This window comes from Acartia tonsa, chromosome 6 (genome assembly GCF_053477335.1).
Source record: "Acartia tonsa isolate MP-2025a chromosome 6, ASM5347733v1, whole genome shotgun sequence".
Classification (NCBI taxonomy): Eukaryota; Metazoa; Arthropoda; class Copepoda; order Calanoida; family Acartiidae; genus Acartia; species Acartia tonsa.
In genome coordinates, this window is record NC_137265.1 from 16647098 (window position 1) to 16668370 (window position 21273).

A 21273-nucleotide genomic window follows, 5' to 3' on the forward strand; every position below is an offset into this window, starting at 1 on the left:
AAAAAACTAATTTGAGGTTTTACATTTTTGTTGATAACAAATAAAATATCTTTTTAGTTTTCAAGTATGGCTTCCAAACCGATTAATATCCGCTGGATTAGAACCAGTTCTCGGCTATACTAAAAAACTCATGTATAGCATCGTAATACAGACAATTTTTTACGAATAATAAATTAGCAATCATGAAATTAATACTAGTCTTGTTAGTCCAGACCTTCGGCCACTTGGGTATAACATTACTGGTTTTATACTTTTATTTTATTATCCAAGGAAAACTGTCTATAATACTATTCTAGATTTATTTGACAAGCATGTAAATTAATGTAACTGCTATTTTTTTGTGTGACAATTTTTTCTGCATCAAATATTAATGTAATTTTTTGATTGATTAATTGGTCTACATATATAAATAATTTTTTTTTGCACTGCATGATACATTGCAATTATTGATGATAAATGATTTATTTTTGTAAAGAATAAGTAAACTTGTTAAATTGATTCAACTGGCCTAATTCAATTTTTTGTTTAACCTTAAATCTTAAAATTTATATAGGATATATGTATTATGTACATGGATATATTGACAGTGGAAAAAATTAGCGTCAATTTAGCTTGCTAATATGGATCTCATTAATTGGTCAGTTTGTTTATTTAGTAGGATGGGAGTGGATGGGAATATAGTTATTTTAGCCATCTGCGAGAATGACTTTATCAATGTACATGAAAACCTGGTGCAACATCCAAGTAATAATATATCGATTAACCTTAAAATGCAAATGTGCAAATGCAAATATATAGTAACTAAAAAGTTATCCTTAAGTTGAATATAGTTTATTTTCTAACTCGTATTCTTTTGTATTAATTTAAATTGATTAAATAAAAAAGTATAAGGGGCTGTAAAAAAAATATTTAGAGAAAGAAAGAAATAGAAAGAGACTTTTTACAAGCGAATGAGAGCAATGGATATAGAATACGTGGATATATTAACATTTAGGTTGATAATATGAACCTCATTTGTTGGCCAGTTCGTTCATCTAGTAGAAGTATCTAGCTGCGAGTATCACTTTATTAGAGTACATGAAAATCTGGTGCAACATCCAAGTAATGATATAACGATTATGAGATCGCAACCCTAACTTTAACAATGAAATTCTTTCTCAAGGGTCAGTTTGAAAAAACATTTGCATAATTCTTTTTTTGTATCGAAGTTAATCTCAATAGTTGTTTGTTAGTTTATTTTTTCTGTCTCTTGGTTTTCTTAAAGTAAGGTTTTTTTAGGGATAAAACTTTCTCTCAGAAGAATGTGCGAAGCAGACAACAAAATTTTGACAACCTCTATGTTAGGAAGGTGGAATCCTAATAAAGGGGTGTTGAAATCCCCCAACGCCCTCCTTCATCACGCCACTGCTGGAAATAACGCAAAAAATTAAAAAGCATGAATTTTGCCTTACAATACATAATGCAAAGGATTTTCATATATTTTTTACTTTATTACTCAACTTAATTTCTTTCTGTTTTTAGTTGCAAGAAAGGTTTTTAGATTTAAAAAAAAATATTTAAATATTAGGCACAAAAAAATGTTTAAAAACTGATTAAAATAAAGAAGAGTATAACAACAATAAAGTAAACATTAAGGGATCTTAAGGGATAAGACAATGGAGATTAATTAGTGTTGATAGACAAATTTTTCCTTTGTAGATTGTAAATTTAAAATTATTTTTGGACACTGCTAGTTGGAACCATCCTATTAAGATTTAATAAAACTTTTAAGCCTGCGAATTAGGAAGAGTACTTGAAAAATCAATGGAACAATTTTTGGATCTACTGCAGTTCACGGTAAAATATTGCTGGTAACGAATATTTCCAAAAATCTATGAATTTTAAAGGCTGCTAGCTGCCAAACGGCTGAACGTACAGATCATGCCCGCACACTGTTTTAAGCGGCATAAGAAGGCCTACAAATAATCTCGAATAGCCATAAATCAATATTGCATAATTATCTCGCAGTGCAGAGAAATGCACGAAAAAAGGCCTATTTTACGCGTTTTTCTTCAGTGAAGCTTTCCCTGTGCATCATTGGATCTTGGCTATTCCAGATTATTTGTAGGCCTTCTTATACCGCTTAAAATGATGTGCGGGCATGATCTGTACGTTCAGCCGTTTGGCAGCTAGCAGCCTTTAATATTCATAGATTTTTGGCAATATTCGTTACCAGCAATATTTTACCGTGAACTGCAGTAGATCCCAATTTTTTTTAAAAATCCAAAGTCCCCTACATTCCTGATTGAAAATATTAAACAGTGACAGATATACTTGAACTATTTTAAAGGAGGGCCTTTATTTAGTTGTTCACACACAGCCACATAAACCATAATATTGTAAAAAGTCATCCATTTTTCTCATAACAGTAAAATTAGAAAATAAAATACATTATAAAAATTATTAAAAATTTGTGCATAACAACTTCCATAAAAGCAAAGCTTAACCATTGGAATGTCAGACATACAAACATGAACAAATGCATCATTATTTATAAGTCTGAACTAAAAATCTAAATAATTCTATTAAAAAATACTTACAATTAAGGCTAATGTTATAAATATGTGTTCGCAGTTGTGACACTTTTGCGGACGTGAAAAAACACTTTTATTATTTAGTTATATTCTTTCTCCTCCGCACCCCTAGTTGACTTTTCTTTTTCCTTTTCTATTTTTCTTTCTCTCTCTCTCTCTCTCTCTCTATCTTTCTCTCTCTGTGTTTATTCAGTGGTTTTTCTAAAGTTATTTGTATGACGTAACAACATCCTATCTCCCTTTCTCCCCTGCTTTTTCTTTTTTTCTTTCTCTTTTCCTCTCTTTATTTCACTTTGTTTACTGAAACCACCCTCGCCTTTCTCTTTCTCGTACGCAAAAGTGCGTCTCGTAAGATTTATAGAAAGCCGTTATTACAATTGCGTCCGTACGCACCCCGAAGCTATAACTTTGCGTACACTGTAACCACCCCACCACCCTTCTCTTTCATTCATACCACCCGCCTCACCCCCCGGTCGGTGTGATAGTACTAAGTATACGCATTTTCTTGTAAATAATCTTAGCCATGACGCAAGACGTTTCAAACTTTTATTTGTGTTTCGACGTGATTTGGGTGATTTTTTCTTATAACACACCTTTGCAGTTGCTTTCAAGCATCAAAGGCAAAACCATAGTGAAATTTTAGTGACTTATTTCCCTTATATATATTATAACCCGAAAAGTTATCATTCTTATTCTTTGCACTTTATTATGATTATAGTGTAAATTCAATTGTTTTATAACCAGACTTAACTGGTAAAAAAATAATTCTTTGTAAAAATGACCTATCTAAAAAGCACATTAAAAGCACAAAACTTTTGAAAATGTCAAGCATATATAAAACCATATGGAAATTCTGTGAATTTTTTTGGGAGTGGAAGTTTACTAAATTTTCTCTTATTTGCTTACATTAAACTTAGGATATTTTAATGAAGCATGATTGGTTGGTTTAAAATAGGAGTGTCCAAACTTGTCAACCATGAATTTTAATCTACAAAAGAAGTAATTTTGCTTATCAGCATTGGGGAAGTATTTCAATATATCATTCATTGTCATATTCCTTAAGATTTCAGAAAATAAAAAGTAGAAAATTGTTTAGGTCTTGAAATTTGATAAGGGTTTCTTTTAAAGGACGCCTGCAAGAACTCTCACGCTTTAACTGCTGAAAGACTGCCACAAGTAGACCCAATACCCCAAATTTGAAGCCTTCAGCTTCAATAACCTAAAAATTCTAGGCATTTCAAAATAGTATTTTATGTACATTGATATTTTGAAAGATTTCCAATGCTCATAAAAGAAAAAACAATATTAAATTACGTCGCCTAGACACAAAATTATAACCTTATCTTTGTCAGAAACTTAGATTACCGGTAACTGATTACATTTTTACATTAAAAACACCACATTTCATAGTCAAAATCTATGAAAAAAAATCGATTTAAATTGCATTTGTAAACGAAAATCATAGCGGACACAAAGGGGGAAACTTACACAAGCTCAGCTGTGATTGGTTGTTTAGCTGATTCAGCCTTCTGATTGGCTACAGTACATTCGGTACAATGCAAGTTAAACTTAATTTTTTTTAATGATTTTGACTATAAAAATGGGTATTTTTATTGTAAAGATATAATTAGTTACGGGCAACCTAAATTTCTGACAAAAATAAGCTTATAATTTTGTTTCTAGGCCACGTAGTTTAATTTCAAAATTTCTAACATTAGCATTGAATTTCTTTCAAAATTTCCATTGTATATAAAATATCAATTTAAAACGCCTAGAACTTTTTTTGTTATAGAAGCTGAAGGCTTCAAATTTGGGGTAATGGGTCTGCTTGTGGCAGTCTTTCAGCAGTCAAAGCGTGGTATTTCTTGCAGGATTCCTTTAAATCTTGAATCATACTTTTTTTCCATTACAAAATATACATGTTCTAAATACTGGCACTTTATTTTTTTTTTTTTTTTGGGGGGGGGGGGTAGTTGTGAGAAGTTTTCATTTGTTTGTTTTTAACCTACGGTCAGGATAGGTTAGGTTATATTAGATCCAAGGTAGCCCTGCAATGTTGTGGAACTGTGTTGTGGTTAGCTAGGAGGGATACTTTGCTCTCCAGGCATTTTGAGGGAAAGCACTCAAAAAAAAAAAATGGTTTCGCAAGTATCTATATTCTATCATACTTCTTAGAATACTAAATATTAGTCTCTATTTACTTATTTCAAAAGTTAATTGCTTATATATTTCAATAAATTTCTAAAAAGTTTGTCAAAAAATTAATCCTTTTCTCAACGTGTATTTTTATGTCAGTAACATAAATGTGCTTCTGAATCCGGGAGAGGGAAATATTATTCAAATAAAAATAAATTTCATATGAGAAGGTTAATTTGAGGTTTAATAACACCAGTAGCTACGCCCATAAGGGCTCTGGGGGTGAAGGGGGGTGATTTCAACTCCGCCCCATTTTTAACTTTAGTTTCTTAAAATAAAAGTTAAAAAGGAGAACCATATTAGTTTAGCGGTTTGTGAGAATCTTCGGTACAAAGACACACAAAGAGATAGACAGACATACTGTTACTTTTTTTATAAGGATAACCAAGGACAATAAATTCTTGATGAAAGGCAAATTCAGGATCCAAATTTGTACAGTATTGTTAGTGTTTAAAAGGTTTATTATCCAATGTGAGGAGCAGTATTTTATTGGTTAATTTGCTCCTGTACTACTACTTTTAAAATTCAATTATTAAATTTGCAAATGTGATTTCATTAGCCCCTTAATACTCCAGAAACTTGCAAAGGCAAACTTTTAAAATGATATAAATTTTTGATTACAGTTAAGGTGCGCTACTTATGGATACAGTTATACCTTTATTTGTTTTATTATAGAATAATAGTCTGATATCCTTTAGTTAATGACTCTTTTTTAGTTCGTGTTTCTAATTGGGTATTTACCAAATTACGTTCAATTAACCAACCAAAATAATTGCTACATACAGAGAGCGTCTATACAGGGAATATGTGGATAAGACAATGATTGATAATTGATGTTTTATTAATTAAATAAAATAATTGGTACATAAAGAGCATTTATACAGCTTATTTGGAACTGGTGATCTACGTAGTAGTGAAACAATTGTCTTCCGTTAATAAAATGTTAAAAAAAAACTTGTGTTTATATAGGAATATAATATTATATAAGTTTTAAGCTTTTTGTCTGATCCGATATGGTTCTCCTTTAGCATGGAGCTTTTTATAGGAACAGGGAAGGTTTTAAAATATTTTTGGGAAGTGTGTCTCCCTCTCCCAAGAGAAATTGTCAATTGAAAAAATGACCCCCCGCCACAAAAAAAAATAGTTTTTATTCTAAAACAAAAATTTAATGTGAAGGGTCAAATTCCCCAACCCCATATTCCTTCAGTGTTTCTAGAGGCCTCTAGGGGCGTATCCGCTAGTTTGATAATAAACCATCCTTTCATCCTACCAAATACGTTTTATTGGCAACTGAATATTGCAGCTAGTGTTTTTTTTATTTTTATTTTAATCATTTTTGTCTATACTTGTCTTAACGATAAAGAAGTGGTGGTTTCACCTAAAGAGACAAGTCGAGCAAAGAACACCCTCCCCTCACTTAGCAACTAATAAGCTACCATGAAATACGTGAAATATACTAAAGTAACAGGATGTTTGTCTGTTTGTTTGTCTGTGTATATGTGTGTTTGTACCGAAGGATATTTCTAACCGCTGAACCTATTGGGTTCTCCTTAACAAGGTAGATTCTTATAAGTCCCGGTAAGGTTTATAACTATTTTGGGGGAGTGTACCACCACCCTCCTAAGAGAAATCACAAAAAAATCCAAAAAAAATTACGTACTCGATTTTAGAAATAGGGTTTAACGCCAACATAAACGTCAAACGCAAGATAGACATATTTTAAATATAAAAAAATATTTAAAGTGCCACTAGAGGCCTCTCGTGGCGTAGCCGCTAGTGAAATATAAGCTAGATAACCAGGAAATCTAAATTGATAAGGCAATGGGCGATAAATTTTTGTACATCTTCAAATGATAATACACAAAATTAACCCGTCTGTAGATTAAAATAAGTGGTATACACAATTAGAATTCAATACAGTATTTAAAATTGTTGATCCTACGAATAAGAAAACTTTGGGGACTAGTTTAGTAAAATGTCCCCTTCCTCACTGGAAATATTAAAAGTGAAAAGTTTCAATATCAATATCACCAAAAATGATTATTGCCCTAGTTTTAAAAATTTCAAGTTTAATAACCTTTATTATAAGCAACAAATACATAAATGTTTATATTTCACCTGCGGCTATAAATTGCAGAATTTTACCAAACAAAATTAGTTCCGCCCCAAAATTAGATTGCCGGGAAAAAATTTTGCTCTGGGTCAATTATACATTGCAGTGTTGCATTTAAATTTAGATCAACTAACGGCTGCACCCATAGTCTTGGAAGTTTCATAAATATAAAAAAGTTTCATTATTTTTTTCAGTTTTAGATATAATACCTTCTCTATAAAAATATATATTTTTACTATGTTTCTGAATATAATGAAATATCTACTTTAGTTTTAGGAAGAAATACAGTTTTACTAGGTTGGCAACTGTCATAAAAGCGAAGGTTAACAAATCTGAAAGACAAACGAACAGTAGCATGCATAGAGTAACTGTAATTATAACATCAAAGAAACAAAATATTATTTTTATATACAAAACATCATCAGAAAGTATATCATTAAAATGCCTGAATGCAGGTTTTTAAATATAGACGCGACGACAAACGTGTTTAGCCTTGATTATTAGGATGCTTCTCTTATTATATAGTGTCTATTCAACCTAGAAAAGCCTAAATTAACGACCATTGCTATCCGTTATGAACAGATGACGGAAAGACCAGCCCTAGTTATAGAAAAGATTTGCTCAAACTGATATCAATGCATCATTCGTCAATTGAATATCATTTAAAATAAACATTAACCGAAAACCTCACTCTAATTGGATTAATATAGAAAATTCTAAAGCATCAATTAGGGATCTAATTTTATCTGATTCTGATTGAATTCTATTTTATCATAGAAGTTTGTTTGTACTTCATAATCTTGTTAGCCGGAGCGCCAAGTTGGTTATCCATTTTAGGGAAGTTTTACACAGGTCTCTGGATCAATTAATGCAATTTTAATTTGAGATTTAGTTCTTGAAATGGATTTGGCGTATTTTTCTGCCCACTGTCTCACCCTATAATAAAAAAATGCCTAGATGCAAGTGACTCAGCCGCTAATTAATCAATGAACCTTGATTTAGCTATCATTATTGAAGTTAATGAATAGTTATTCATCACACCATAAAATAGACAGCTTTTCGCGAATAGTAAAATGGAAAATTGTTGGCCCCTAGGGGCCGAAGTCCTGGAACAACAAAACTCGTATTAATTTCATGGTTTTTATTATTTTAGTTTTAGAAAATTAAAAGTATTTCAGTATGTCTGAGAACCGGATCTAATCTAATAAAATGGTTTCGAAGCCAATAATGGAAGAAAAATATGTTTATATATTCTGTAATAATTAATAAGTTTAGCCCATAAAATTATGACAACAGTTAAATAACCTCAAAGACATTTAATAAACATAAAATTGTCAAAGGTTACTAGCTTTCCCATTATTGAAATTATTATTACAATGGTTTTATTATGTACTTGGAACAAACACCAGATTATCTTGTACCTTAATAAAGTGAAACTTGAAGCTGTCTAAAATATCGTTACCTTACATCCAACCCCTTTTCCCAGTAACTTTCCCTCCTGCTGTATAAATGAACTAGTCAATAAATAAGTTCCATGTTGGCAACCTTGATTGACGACAATTTTTCCCCTGTCATAATGTCCACGCATATTGTTATATCCATTATCATTACATACTCTACATACACGGAATTATGAGACTGTTATTTCAATTAAAATGAGTCCTGCTGCTCTATTTAGATTATTATCTTTAAAACTGTCTTGACAACTAGCTATATGTGTGATCAAATTGCTTAGATTGTTGAACTTTAGACGGCCAATTATTTAATACTTATATGAGAGCAATTCACATTGCTATGTTTGAAACTTTGAAAGACATCAAGGGATCTAAAGGGATAAGACAATGGATGATAAATTAATGTGCGATCCCAGTGATCAAAGCTAAATATCCCCTTTTGTAAAGATGATTTTCCTAAAAAATAATTTTCGTTGTCCAGTATATAGCGACGAGAAAGAAGTGAAATGCAGACCAATAATAATATATTGATTATTGGGCCTAAAAGGCTAAAATATCTGCATTTTCTACGGAGGGTGGATATTAGATTGGTATCTAAAGTTCAATAAACACATTGGATCAACAAATTGACAAAGACCAAATTGTGTCAAAAAATTATCCATGTGACGTCATAAAAAATGAGGGAGATGAGACGACGAGAAGTGGGGAAGAAAACCCCTAAAAAAGAGATGGATAATCCTTTATTTTTTTTGACTTCACATGGATTATTTTTTACACAATTTGGTCTTTGTCAACAAATTGTTTGACTTTTATTTATATGTTTTTTTTTACAGAGTGCATTCGCTAACACTTGGTCAACTGAATTTGAGTTTTCGATTGTGTAAATAGCACCCTCATCCTATCTCAATATTTACTACTAGCCAAAAAAGCTTCAAACTTCAAAAAAATCAAAATTTTTAATGTATAAGTTGTCTTACTATTTTTTTATAATTAATGATGATGTAGCTGAAAATGGCGTTTGCAATAGTTGGGTTATCTGCTGTACCAGTGTACAACCTCGGAAATTAGGAATGATAATCCATTTTCAGTTGATCTAACACTTTCCTAAATTGTGTGCAGTTCTGATTATCTTAGACTTATACTTGTGATTGTGACCTAAGTCGACCTTCCATTTTAAAATTTGGTTTAAATATTAAAAATCATTAATACCTTATTTTTTTTGGGCGGGGGGGGGGGATGGTTGGCTGGGGAGGTATTTTTATCATGGAAGATTTTTTTCTATGGTCAAGGTACTCCAAAATAAAAATCACTGGACATATAAGAAGCTACCCTGTAAAGGAAAACCATTTGGGTCCAGCGATTAGCAAGATCTTAAACTACACGTACAGACAGACATTATTATACGATTGATTATAATAAATATGATATTTCATATATTAGAATTATTTTTTGTTACATGTGTGTTTTTGGAGATTTTATTTAATATTTCAGGTTAGGATAAGATGAAAGTGGACTCAGGGGGGAGGAAAATGGCACAAATATTTTCAAATATTCATAAAATATTTCTTCTCGCACTTTTTATGGTAAGTTATGGATTTTTTTCATTCTTGTTATATACAAATTCATTTTGATAGTTATGATTGTAAATTGTTCAGAGGATTTTTTCAAAGCTTTCTAGAAATTCTTAATATGTAATGGTTATTTTGATAACATAGTAACTCTATAAATAGATTTTCTAAGAAAGAAATCTATTTTTTTCTAGCTCTATTTTTCTCTTTGGGAGCCGGGGTGAAATTTTAATACTTACTGCAAATATTTTACTTTAATATATGAGAAATATAAAAAAATGTACATATACTTTTATTTCAGTGTATGCTTGAAAGTAGCCAAGGAATTACCCCTTTATTTGGTTCTCCATACCTGTATACAAGTTTCAACTATCCCAGTCCTCCTAACCAACCTGCCAGAGACAGATACTCTTATGCAAGAAAGGTAATTATATTAAATTATGGAAAACCGAATTCATTCCATAAAAAAAATTAAATTATTGAGAATTATTGGAACACTATAAGCTCACCTATATCAGATCTATGTAGATCTGACATCAAGAACTTTATGCAATAAAACGAAAGCCATAATGTAAATGTTTAAAATTGACAGTCTATGTGTAATAAGAGTTGTCGCAATTATAGGTATTAAATAAATATCTTATTATAGGTATACTAACTTATAAAGATATATGTTCTTATGCTAGAAATGTAATATAGTATTTTGGTATACCCTTTGTTATGGGTGTACTAATTTACAAGGAACTATCTTGTTATAGGTACATTTAGAAACAAAAGATATATACTCCTATTTTAGAAATGTGATATGTTTTATATAGTTATGCCTATCTCAGCTGTCTTTTGATAGGTATACTAACACACAAAAGATATAGCTATAAATGTTTATAAATTTGGAGGTTTCCAACTGTACACTAAATTCTCCTAATTACTTACAAATTAAATTGTAATTAAATTACTGAGCAGCAGCATTAAATTTTTTTGATGATGAGAAATTTTTAAAAACAAAAGATTTTATAACCTTCTTAAAAAGTTGGTAGGTTAGGCAAAGTTCGGGTATCAGGGCTTTTAGAGTTCAGTTATGTTAGGCCAACCGTAAATAACGTAATTGAAGATTTCAGTGTACGATAGTATCTTTGAGGAAAATTACCGATGATTATTACCTCTTTTTTGTGTGTCGAATTTGATAACCCCATCTATTATTTGAGATTTTAAAAGAAAGAGTTAAAAAAATTGGGGGAGGGTGGGATTTATTTATTTTTTTTTTTGTGGGGGGAGGGGTTGCCCCCCCCCCCCCAATTTTTATTGTAGATAAAAAAAAGATTTGGTGGGGGGTATTTTTCTAGGGGTGATTTATCTTGGGAATGTGGTGGTACCCTCTCCAAAAATAGTTATAAACCTTCCCGGGACTTATGAGAAGCTATCCTATTAAGGAGAACCCGATCCTTTCAGCGGTGAGCGAGATCCTTCGGTACACAGACAGACAAACAAACAGACAGACAGACAGACAGACAGACAGACAAATAGACATCCTGTTACTTTATTATAAGGATACACGATTTCATAAAAATGTTTATATAATTGGCCTATGTTTTATTTTTTAGTTTGGTCATTTTGGAGAGAACCTGATCTCCTTGCTGGGGAATGGATATATTGGTGGGGACCCACAGCAGCAGGAGCAACAACAACCATACCCACAGCAGCAGGAGCAACAACAACATTACCCACAAGGAAAAATCATGAACCATGGCGTAGCTACAAATGGTGCTATAAATACATTCAGGTCTAGTATTTTTATCTCTAAAGATAATACACAAAACTATCATTTCTGTAGATCTTAATTAGTGGTTGAAATGTTTAAACACTCAACTTATAGTTAAGCAACCAATCATAATTCACTAAAGTCCCCAAAGTTGTTAAGCCAACAAATAAGATATCGTTATTATAAAACTCTGGGGACTAGTGTAAAAAACAGCCCATTGTCCCCTTTATCTCTGTAAATTTCTGCAAAAGTTTACCTTTACTGTAGATTAAACCAATTAGTGACAAAGTTTTACATGAAAGTACCCAAAGTTTTGCACACACGAATAAAAGAAAATATTTTTAAAAATTCGGGTACTTTAAGTAAGGAAAGGGAGATTTAAGGCCAAACGATTGGAAAATCTAAATGCAAGTGAAATTGAAAATGATATAACCAATTGTCTGGACAGATCTTAGAATATAAATTGCCTACTTTATTGCATAACCTGAAGGGTTTAGTGATTCGTTCTTTTTTTTGGTAGCAAAGCTACTCTATCTCACTCTGTTTGTCTGTCCAAATGTAAAATAATCGGCTGATGACATTTAGATCATTTGTCCTAAGATTTGGTTTCAAAGGTTAAAGAGGGTACTCTACTGTCTTTTTTATTAAATTTGATAGGTTTCAAAGTATTTCTTAAAACAAGCCAATAATTTTTCAAAAAGCTTGATTTTTAACTTATAAAGAAAGAAATACTTTAACTTAGGACACTAAATAATGGGTGATCTTAAAATTTAAATTAACATTTTGTTGTGTATATTTCAGGAAGAAAAGAAATCCAAGCGCTGTGTACCAGAGTTCTGGACCCAGCTCTTATAGAACATACAATACATACAGTAGTAGTAGTAGTTATAACAATGCTAGTCCAAGCTATTCATACAGTAGTCAAATTAGTACCAACTCTTTTAGGCCATACTATTCATAATTTATAATTTTTATATAATTTTCTGTCTTTGATATTAATAATGTTATAAATTTTAGACTAATTATTTTAAGAAAATTATTGTATTTCTATTTCTATATATTCCCTTTTTTCAAATTAACCTTCTTCGTAAAACTACCATGACTAAAATTTAAGACTGACAAACCGTCAAACATTTAGTTCATATACATATATTTTAGAAAATCTTTACTAGTAATCTTTTAAAGAAAATTGTACTAAGGTATTCATTGTAGTAATCAGAATTCTGACAATCAATTCTATTTAAAAATTTCCCCACCACTAAATTCCTTCCTTTCCCTCCTTATTACCCACTTTCCTTTAATTACACCACAAAAACATGTTTATGCCAAAATTACGCCATTAGAATATCCTATATTTCAGCAATTTCAAATTCTATTAATTTTTTGAATAACGGCCACTGGTAGTAAAAAGCAGTACTTTTTAAAGCAATTCAAATGTATATCAAAATACAAATCTTACCTTAAATGAAACCTAAGGGCATTAACTAATTAATTTACTGTAAATATTGTAATTAAAAACATACTTTTAGTGATCTCAACGTCATTTTTTAGGCAGCTCATTTGTAATTTTTTCATCATCATCAATTAGAAAAAAAATTCTCAGTTAAAATTATAAACTAATTAACATTTACCAGATTTTATTTAATTTTTTTTCTTCAAAGCATTTGCATTGTTTGAATTATTTATCCAAGGGCTTCCAATATTTTTTGTATTAACATCTAATCATATTTATTTTATTTAATGTATATTTATCAAAAATAATTGTGGAATAGAACAAATAAAATTTAGAACTGATTGATTGTTTAAAACTTATTTTATTTGTGTATCGTTACAAAGCTACTATACGATCAAATCGTCTTTGCTTTAAATTTTAAATGTTATCATTATTCAGAGACGACTCTACAAGTGTCTGTCGATGATGGAATAATTCAGATCCAATATTGTACAGTTTATATTTGAAACAAACGTCTGCCACGAGTATTACAACATACAAATATATTAAAGAGGTTGGTTTACTTCAATATACAAAACAAACAGTTTTAAATCCATTATTTCTACTTTTAATAACAGCATTTTTAATGAATCTTATTCGACTTTTGTATTTGTTAAACTTGCATATATTTGAGGTGTGCTGGGTCTTTGTAATCTGTCTGTATATCTATCTTTATCAGTTATCTTCTTTTTAAAAGCGAAGCTTTTCTATAATTAGGGTCGGTCCGTCCGTCCGTAACGGATAGATTTTTTCGCTAATTTAGGCATGTTAGAATTGTCCTATTGGTTTCAAACTTTGCATGGTGATTCCTGTAGTAGTTAGGTACGATTTAGAAAGCGTAGCAACTCTATAATCATTACCAGAATGTCCGTACGTCCATTTTAAACATGTTGATTTTTTTAACTTTTTTAACAACAAATTTTTATGTAATAATCTGAATGATCTGATTTTTGGTATACTGATTCCTGGGACAACAAAGTACAATATTATTAGCGAAGCAACTCTATAGTAAAGTCCTAAAAATGTAAGTATGTCCATAAACATTATTCTGTATCAAGCAGTTTTCAACAATTTTACTTAAATTTTGCTTCGACATTTATACATTTATATTCTGATTATTTAGTTCTGACACTATACAAGTGTTAGTGTCCGTTTGTCCTACCGTTTCAGTGCTTCGCTTTTATGGATGTTGTCATCCTTGTTCGTCTACGTTCCAAGATATGCATGCAACTTATTTTCAAAAAGCTTGGCTTAGTTTCTCCTCATTGAGACAAGCGTTTAAATAATAAATTTATTGCCCTGAATGTTAATTAGGACAAAAAATTCGCCGAACTTAAAAGAAATATTTTTAGCAAATGAAGATTTTTTAAATTTTACTTATAGAAGGTTTGATCTAATAATACGAGCGAAGGAATTTTTAGTTCATCAATATAATTGAATTCTTATATGGATATTATTAAAAAGTTATTGTCAAAACAAGAACATTTTCTATCCAATAATGTAGTCAGAATGTTCTTACACTGTTTTCCTATTGGTCCAATTAAAATATTAAGGATCTAGACTTTGTGTATTTATTGTTTAAACAAAAGATACGCGTTTGCCTTTGTAAATATTGCACTGAAACAATGGATATAGGTTATACATGGATATATTGACAAGGTAAAGTTATGTTACTAATATGGACCTCATTTATTGGTCAATAGTATCATCCAGTAGGAGGGGAGGGGATTACGTAAAGGGGGTAGATGGGGGGTATCGTTAATTTAGCCAGCTACAAGTTTTACTTTATTACATGATAAACTGGTGCAACATCCAAGTAATAATATATCGATTACTTAAACTATTTCTCACAATAAAAAAATCAATTACTTGACGGCGTTAAAAGAAATAAAAAGTAACCATACATTAAATCTATAAGTAGCGCAACAGTATAATTTAATTAAATTTTAATTTATTTTTTCCAATTCTTATAACAATGTAAGAAAAATTCTGTAATGACGATAAAAATAGTTCTAATTGTAAGAAGTTATTGTGGGAGGAATTCCTTGACCCTCAACAGGCGCAACTCATTACCATTCACAGTAATATCAGAAAAGGCTTATGCAATCAAAGGGTTAGGAGTATGAACGGCGTTTCACCATGCCTTGCCAGATTTGTTCAGAGATACTTCAAAATAAGATCTGTATAGTATCCTGTCCTCTATAGAGTCATAGAGTAGCTTTTTGTAAAATTAATGTCTTCAACTGGGAGCTATACTTATTAAGTAGTGCATTTTCTTTTTAAATTAAAATCTCCGTTATTTTTTGCCATTTCTTCACTTTTGTTTGGAAATATATATGAAAACAGGGATCTAAAGGGATAGATAATGGATGATAAATTTATATATGTACAATCACCCCAAAAGATGATTAAATTATCCATTCTCTAGATAAGAATTATTTGATGAAACGTTTGAAAACGTTTAGATTGGAAACAACAAATTTCTAATTTAGTTTTTAAAAGCAAAAGAAAAAAAAATTGGAGTCATATTGTCTAAGGCGATTTCTGTCGGGAGCGTGGTGGTACCCTCCCCCAAAAAAGTGTAGCAAATCTTCCAAGGACCTATGAGAAGCTATTGAAAAGGATAACGTTGTCGATTTAGTGGTTAGCGAGATCCTTTAGTACAGACAGACACACAGACAAACATTATGTAGCTTTTATATAAGGATAACTGCAATTGAATCCTGCATATTTAAGCCACACATGAATTAAGAAAACAAAAAGTAATTATATTGAACTCTTTGCACTGTTAATTAATAACAAAGAAAATTCTGTAGAATCTTTAAAATTAACAGTAGATCATAAATGTACCACCATTTTTTTAAATCGACATACAATTTTATAATTCTATTGAATTGAACAACTATTTTGAAGTTTTTTCATCAAAACTAAAAGTTACAATAATAAAAATTCTACTTTATTGTATGTGTCTTTATATGTTTTGAAAGATCTCGAAAACTGGTAGACCGACGCGATCAATCCACAATTTTTAGGGAACCTTTGTAAAGGTTTAGATCAATAGAAGATGGACCAGACGGGAAGAGGTATAACACCCAAAAATACTTTCACTGAATTTTGATTGGTTAGTTATTTATGTGTTGAGAGTTCAAACTTTTCAACCGCTAATCTTAATCTACAGAAGGGGTAATTTTGTATGTCATCTTTTGGGCTATGTACATCAATCTATCGGCCATTGTTTTATCCCTTTAGATCCTTAACTAATAATACTTTTTAACCTTACTTTGAGGGGGAGTGAGAGAGAGGGGCAAATCTAATAAATGAGGTTTTTTTTTATTAAATTGTGTATTAAAATTTATTGTAAGATATGCTCGACTGATTGGCTAACTTATCATATATCACAAACATTTTCGGAGCCAAGCTGTATTTAATTTCTTATAAATATTTTTTTTATAAATTTATTTTGAGATGATTTTTAAAAAAACTTGTTTGTTTAATGCAGGATATCTCAGTATCTGTTGGTTTTCATGCATGTTTGTTTTTTAGGGAGGGGGTTTGCCATTTTACATATACAACCTTTATTGTTGATTTATCTAATTCATCTGATTCCTAGGAAAACATTGTAAAATTCTTTAATCAAGTCTTAAAAATGTAAGTATTTTCTTAGTACAGAACTTGTACAATTTTGTTTAGACCTATATATGACAATCTCAATGTGTTCCTTTTTGTTTGTCCTTTGATTACAAAGCTTCGCCTTTATGGAAGCTATCATCCTTTTTTTTTATAATAACGTAACAGTTGACGTTAAAACTGTGCAAGTATATATATTGTGTGCACTGATTTATTAATTTTTCTGCACAAATGATTTCTTTTATTTTAAATAATTTCCCACCACCAGAGGCAGCTATTCAGCCAATTAATTCCAATTGAAAATGCCGCAAAATTTAATATTTTGTTGGAGTAAAGTTGGAATTAAACTTGTATTTTCTCGTATCTGAAGGGGAGTTGGTAGGAAGGTGAGAAAAAAGGAGAAAAAAGGGGAAATTTTCCTTTAGAATTATTTGTCAGAATCACATTCCCTTTTCCCTGCTTACCACTAAGTCATGGAGGAATAAGACATCTTTGTAATTGGATCAAAATTATGACAAGCATAATGACCCCTCACTCTAACAAATGAAATAAAGCTTTGGGTACCAGTGTTATTTACAGTCCCTCTCTGGGCACAGCGAGAGTTTCTTTAAAACTCTTTAAAATTATCCTAAAGCTTTACTAGTATTTATAAGTCAAAAGGTTTCGTGATTGTCAAGAATTCTAGAATTAGTATAACCAATATTTATGAGAAACGGATTTATTTTTGTAGATGGTATCTCTAATCATCATTTTGTTTATAAAGTTTCAAATCCCTTATCTCATTTAAAATATAATTTTGTAATGATGAAAATCAGATTTTATGTATTGTTTTAGAAATCCCAAAAATATTCATAATATTATTGTCTCACTATTATTAAAAGCTAAGCTTTTCTATAATTAGGGTCGGTGCGTACGTCCGTACGTCCTAGACAGATAGCTTTTTTCGTTAGTTTAGGCATGTTAGAATTTTCCTATCGATTTGAAACTTTGCATTGTGATTCCTGTAGTAGTTAGGTACGATTAGAAAGTGTAGCAACTCTATAATCATTATAATTATCCGTACATCCATTTTAAACCTGTTGATTTTTCTACTTTTTTAACAACAAATTTTTATGTTATCTTATTATTGATTTTGATCTGATTTTTGGTATATTGATTCCTGGGACAACAAAGTACACTATTATAAGCAAAGCAACTCTATAATCAAGTCCTAAAAATGTAAGTATGCATTATCCTGTATCAAGCAGTTTTTCAAAAAATTTACTTACAATTTTGCTTCGACTCTAATACTTTTATATTCTGTTTTTTCAGTTCTGACACTATACAAGTGTTAATGTCCGTGCTTCGCTTTTATGGATGTTGTCATCCTTTTTTTTTAATTTTGCCATTTCAAAGTTAGTAACTATATAACTATATCATCCAGTAGGAGGGGAGGGGATTACGTAAAGGGGGTAGATGGGGGGTATCGTTAATTTAGCCAGCTACAAGTTTTACTTTATTACATGATAAACTGGTGCAACATCCAAGTAATAATATATCGATTACTTAAACTATTTCTCACAATAAAAAAATCAATTACTTGACGGCGTTAAAAGAAATAAAAAGTAACCATACATTAAATCTATAAGTAGCGCAACAGTATAATTTAATTAAATTTTAATTTATTTTTTCCAATTCTTATAACAATGTAAGAAAAATTCTGTAATGACGATAAAAATAGTTCTAATTGTAAGAAGTTATTGTGGGAGGAATTCCTTGACCCTCAACAGGCGCAACTCATTACCATTCACAGTAATATCAGAAAAGGCTTATGCAATCAAAGGGTTAGGAGTATGAACGGCGTTTCACCATGCCTTGCCAGATTTGTTCAGAGATACTTCAAAATAAGATCTGTATAGTATCCTGTCCTCTATAGAGTCATAGAGTAGCTTTTTGTAAAATTAATGTCTTCAACTGGGAGCTATACTTATTAAGTAGTGCATTTTCTTTTTAAATTAAAATCTCCGTTATTTTTTGCCATTTCTTCACTTTTGTTTGGAAATATATATGAAAACAGGGATCTAAAGGGATAGATAATGGATGATAAATTTATATATGTACAATCACCCCAAAAGATGATTAAATTATCCATTCTCTAGATAAGAATTATTTGATGAAACGTTTGAAAACGTTTAGATTGGAAACAACAAATTTCTAATTTAGTTTTTAAAAGCAAAAGAAAAAAAAATTGGAGTCATATTGTCTAAGGCGATTTCTGTCGGGAGCGTGGTGGTACCCTCCCCCAAAAAAGTGTAGCAAATCTTCCAAGGACCTATGAGAAGCTATTGAAAAGGATAACGTTGTCGATTTAGTGGTTAGCGAGATCCTTTAGTACAGACAGACACACAGACAAACATTATGTAGCTTTTATATAAGGATAACTGCAATTGAATCCTGCATATTTAAGCCACACATGAATTAAGAAAACAAAAAGTAATTATATTGAACTCTTTGCACTGTTAATTAATAACAAAGAAAATTCTGTAGAATCTTTAAAATTAACAGTAGATCATAAATGTACCACCATTTTTTTAAATCGACATACAATTTTATAATTCTATTGAATTGAACAACTATTTTGAAGTTTTTTCATCAAAACTAAAAGTTACAATAATAAAAATTCTACTTTATTGTATGTGTCTTTATATGTTTTGAAAGATCTCGAAAACTGGTAGACCGACGCGATCAATCCACAATTTTTAGGGAACCTTTGTAAAGGTTTAGATCAATAGAAGATGGACCAGACGGGAAGAGGTATAACACCCAAAAATACTTTCACTGAATTTTGATTGGTTAGTTATTTATGTGTTGAGAGTTCAAACTTTTCAACCGCTAATCTTAATCTACAGAAGGGGTAATTTTGTATGTCATCTTTTGGGCTATGTACATCAATCTATCGGCCATTGTTTTATCCCTTTAGATCCTTAACTAATAATACTTTTTAACCTTACTTTGAGGGGGAGTGAGAGAGAGGGGCAAATCTAATAAATGAGGTTTTTTTTTATTAAATTGTGTATTAAAATTTATTGTAAGATATGCTCGACTGATTGGCTAACTTATCATATATCACAAACATTTTCGGAGCCAAGCTGTATTTAATTTCTTATAAATATTTTTTTTATAAATTTATTTTGAGATGATTTTTAAAAAAACTTGTTTGTTTAATGCAGGATATCTCAGTATCTGTTGGTTTTCATGCATGTTTGTTTTTTAGGGAGGGGGTTTGCCATTTTACATATACAACCTTTATTGTTGATTTATCTAATTCATCTGATTCCTAGGAAAACATTGTAAAATTCTTTAATCAAGTCTTAAAAATGTAAGTATTTTCTTAGTACAGAACTTGTACAATTTTGTTTAGACCTATATATGACAATCTCAATGTGTTCCTTTTTGTTTGTCCTTTGATTACAAAGCTTCGCCTTTATGGAAGCTATCATCCTTTTTTTTTATAATAACGTAACAGTTGACGTTAAAACTGTGCAAGTATATATATTGTGTGCACTGATTTATTAATTTTTCTGCACAAATGATTTCTTTTATTTTAAATAATTTCCCACCACCAGAGGCAGCTATTCAGCCAATTAATTCCAATTGAAAATGCCGCAAAATTTAATATTTTGTTGGAGTAAAGTTGGAATTAAACTTGTATTTTCTCGTATCTGAAGGGGAGTTGGTAGGAAGGTGAGAAAAAAGGAGAAAAAAGGGGAAATTTTCCTTTAGAATTATTTGTCAGAATCACATTCCCTTTTCCCTGCTTACCACTAAGTCATGGAGGAATAAGACATCTTTGTAATTGGATCAAAATTATGACAAGCATAATGACCCCTCACTCTAACAAATGAAATAAAGCTTTGGGTACCAGTGTTATTTACAGTCCCTCTCTGGGCACAGCGAGAGTTTCTTTAAAACTCTTTAAAATTATCCTAAAGCTTTACTAGTATTTATAAGTCAAAAGGTTTCGTGATTGTCAAGAATTCTAGAATTAGTATAACCAATATTTATGAGAAACGGATTTATTTTTGTAGATGGTATCTCTAATCATCATTTTGTTTATAAAGTTTCAAATCCCTTATCTCATTTAAAATATAATTTTGTAATGATGAAAATCAGATTTTATGTATTGTTTTAGAAATCCCAAAAATATTCATAATATTATTGTCTCACTATTATTAAAAGCTAAGCTTTTCTATAATTAGGGTCGGTGCGTACGTCCGTACGTCCTAGACAGATAGCTTTTTTCGTTAGTTTAGGCATGTTAGAATTTTCCTATCGATTTGAAACTTTGCATTGTGATTCCTGTAGTAGTTAGGTACGATTAGAAAGTGTAGCAACTCTATAATCATTATAATTATCCGTACATCCATTTTAAACCTGTTGATTTTTCTACTTTTTTAACAACAAATTTTTATGTTATCTTATTATTGATTTTGATCTGATTTTTGGTATATT

General features: G+C 30.6%; 1 protein-coding gene across 1 annotated transcript; it reads left to right on the forward strand.

The window, feature by feature from the left end:
* Positions 1–9820: 9820 nt before the first annotated feature.
* LOC145323287 (uncharacterized) lies at positions 9821–13457 on the forward strand. Its single transcript, XM_080165715.1, has 4 exons — positions 9821–9919; positions 10206–10328; positions 11506–11684; positions 12465–13457. The coding sequence occupies exons 1-4, from the start codon at positions 9839–9841 to the stop codon at positions 12622–12624; spliced, it is 543 nt and encodes a 180-aa protein (XP_080021841.1). The 5' UTR covers positions 9821–9838; the 3' UTR covers positions 12625–13457.
* The last annotated feature ends 7816 nt before the right edge of the window (positions 13458–21273 follow it).

Bases quoted from the DNA above. Each gene is read 5' to 3' on its own strand.
- LOC145323287 (XM_080165715.1), top strand. From the start codon at position 9,839: ATGAAAGTGGACTCAGGGGGGAGGAAAATGGCACAAATATTTTCAAAT. The intron at 9,920-10,205 runs GTAAGTTATGGA...CTTTTATTTCAG, and splicing joins TTCTTCTCGCACTTTTTATG to TGTATGCTTGAAAGTAGCCA. The intron at 10,329-11,505 runs GTAATTATATTA...TTTATTTTTTAG, and splicing joins GATACTCTTATGCAAGAAAG to TTTGGTCATTTTGGAGAGAA.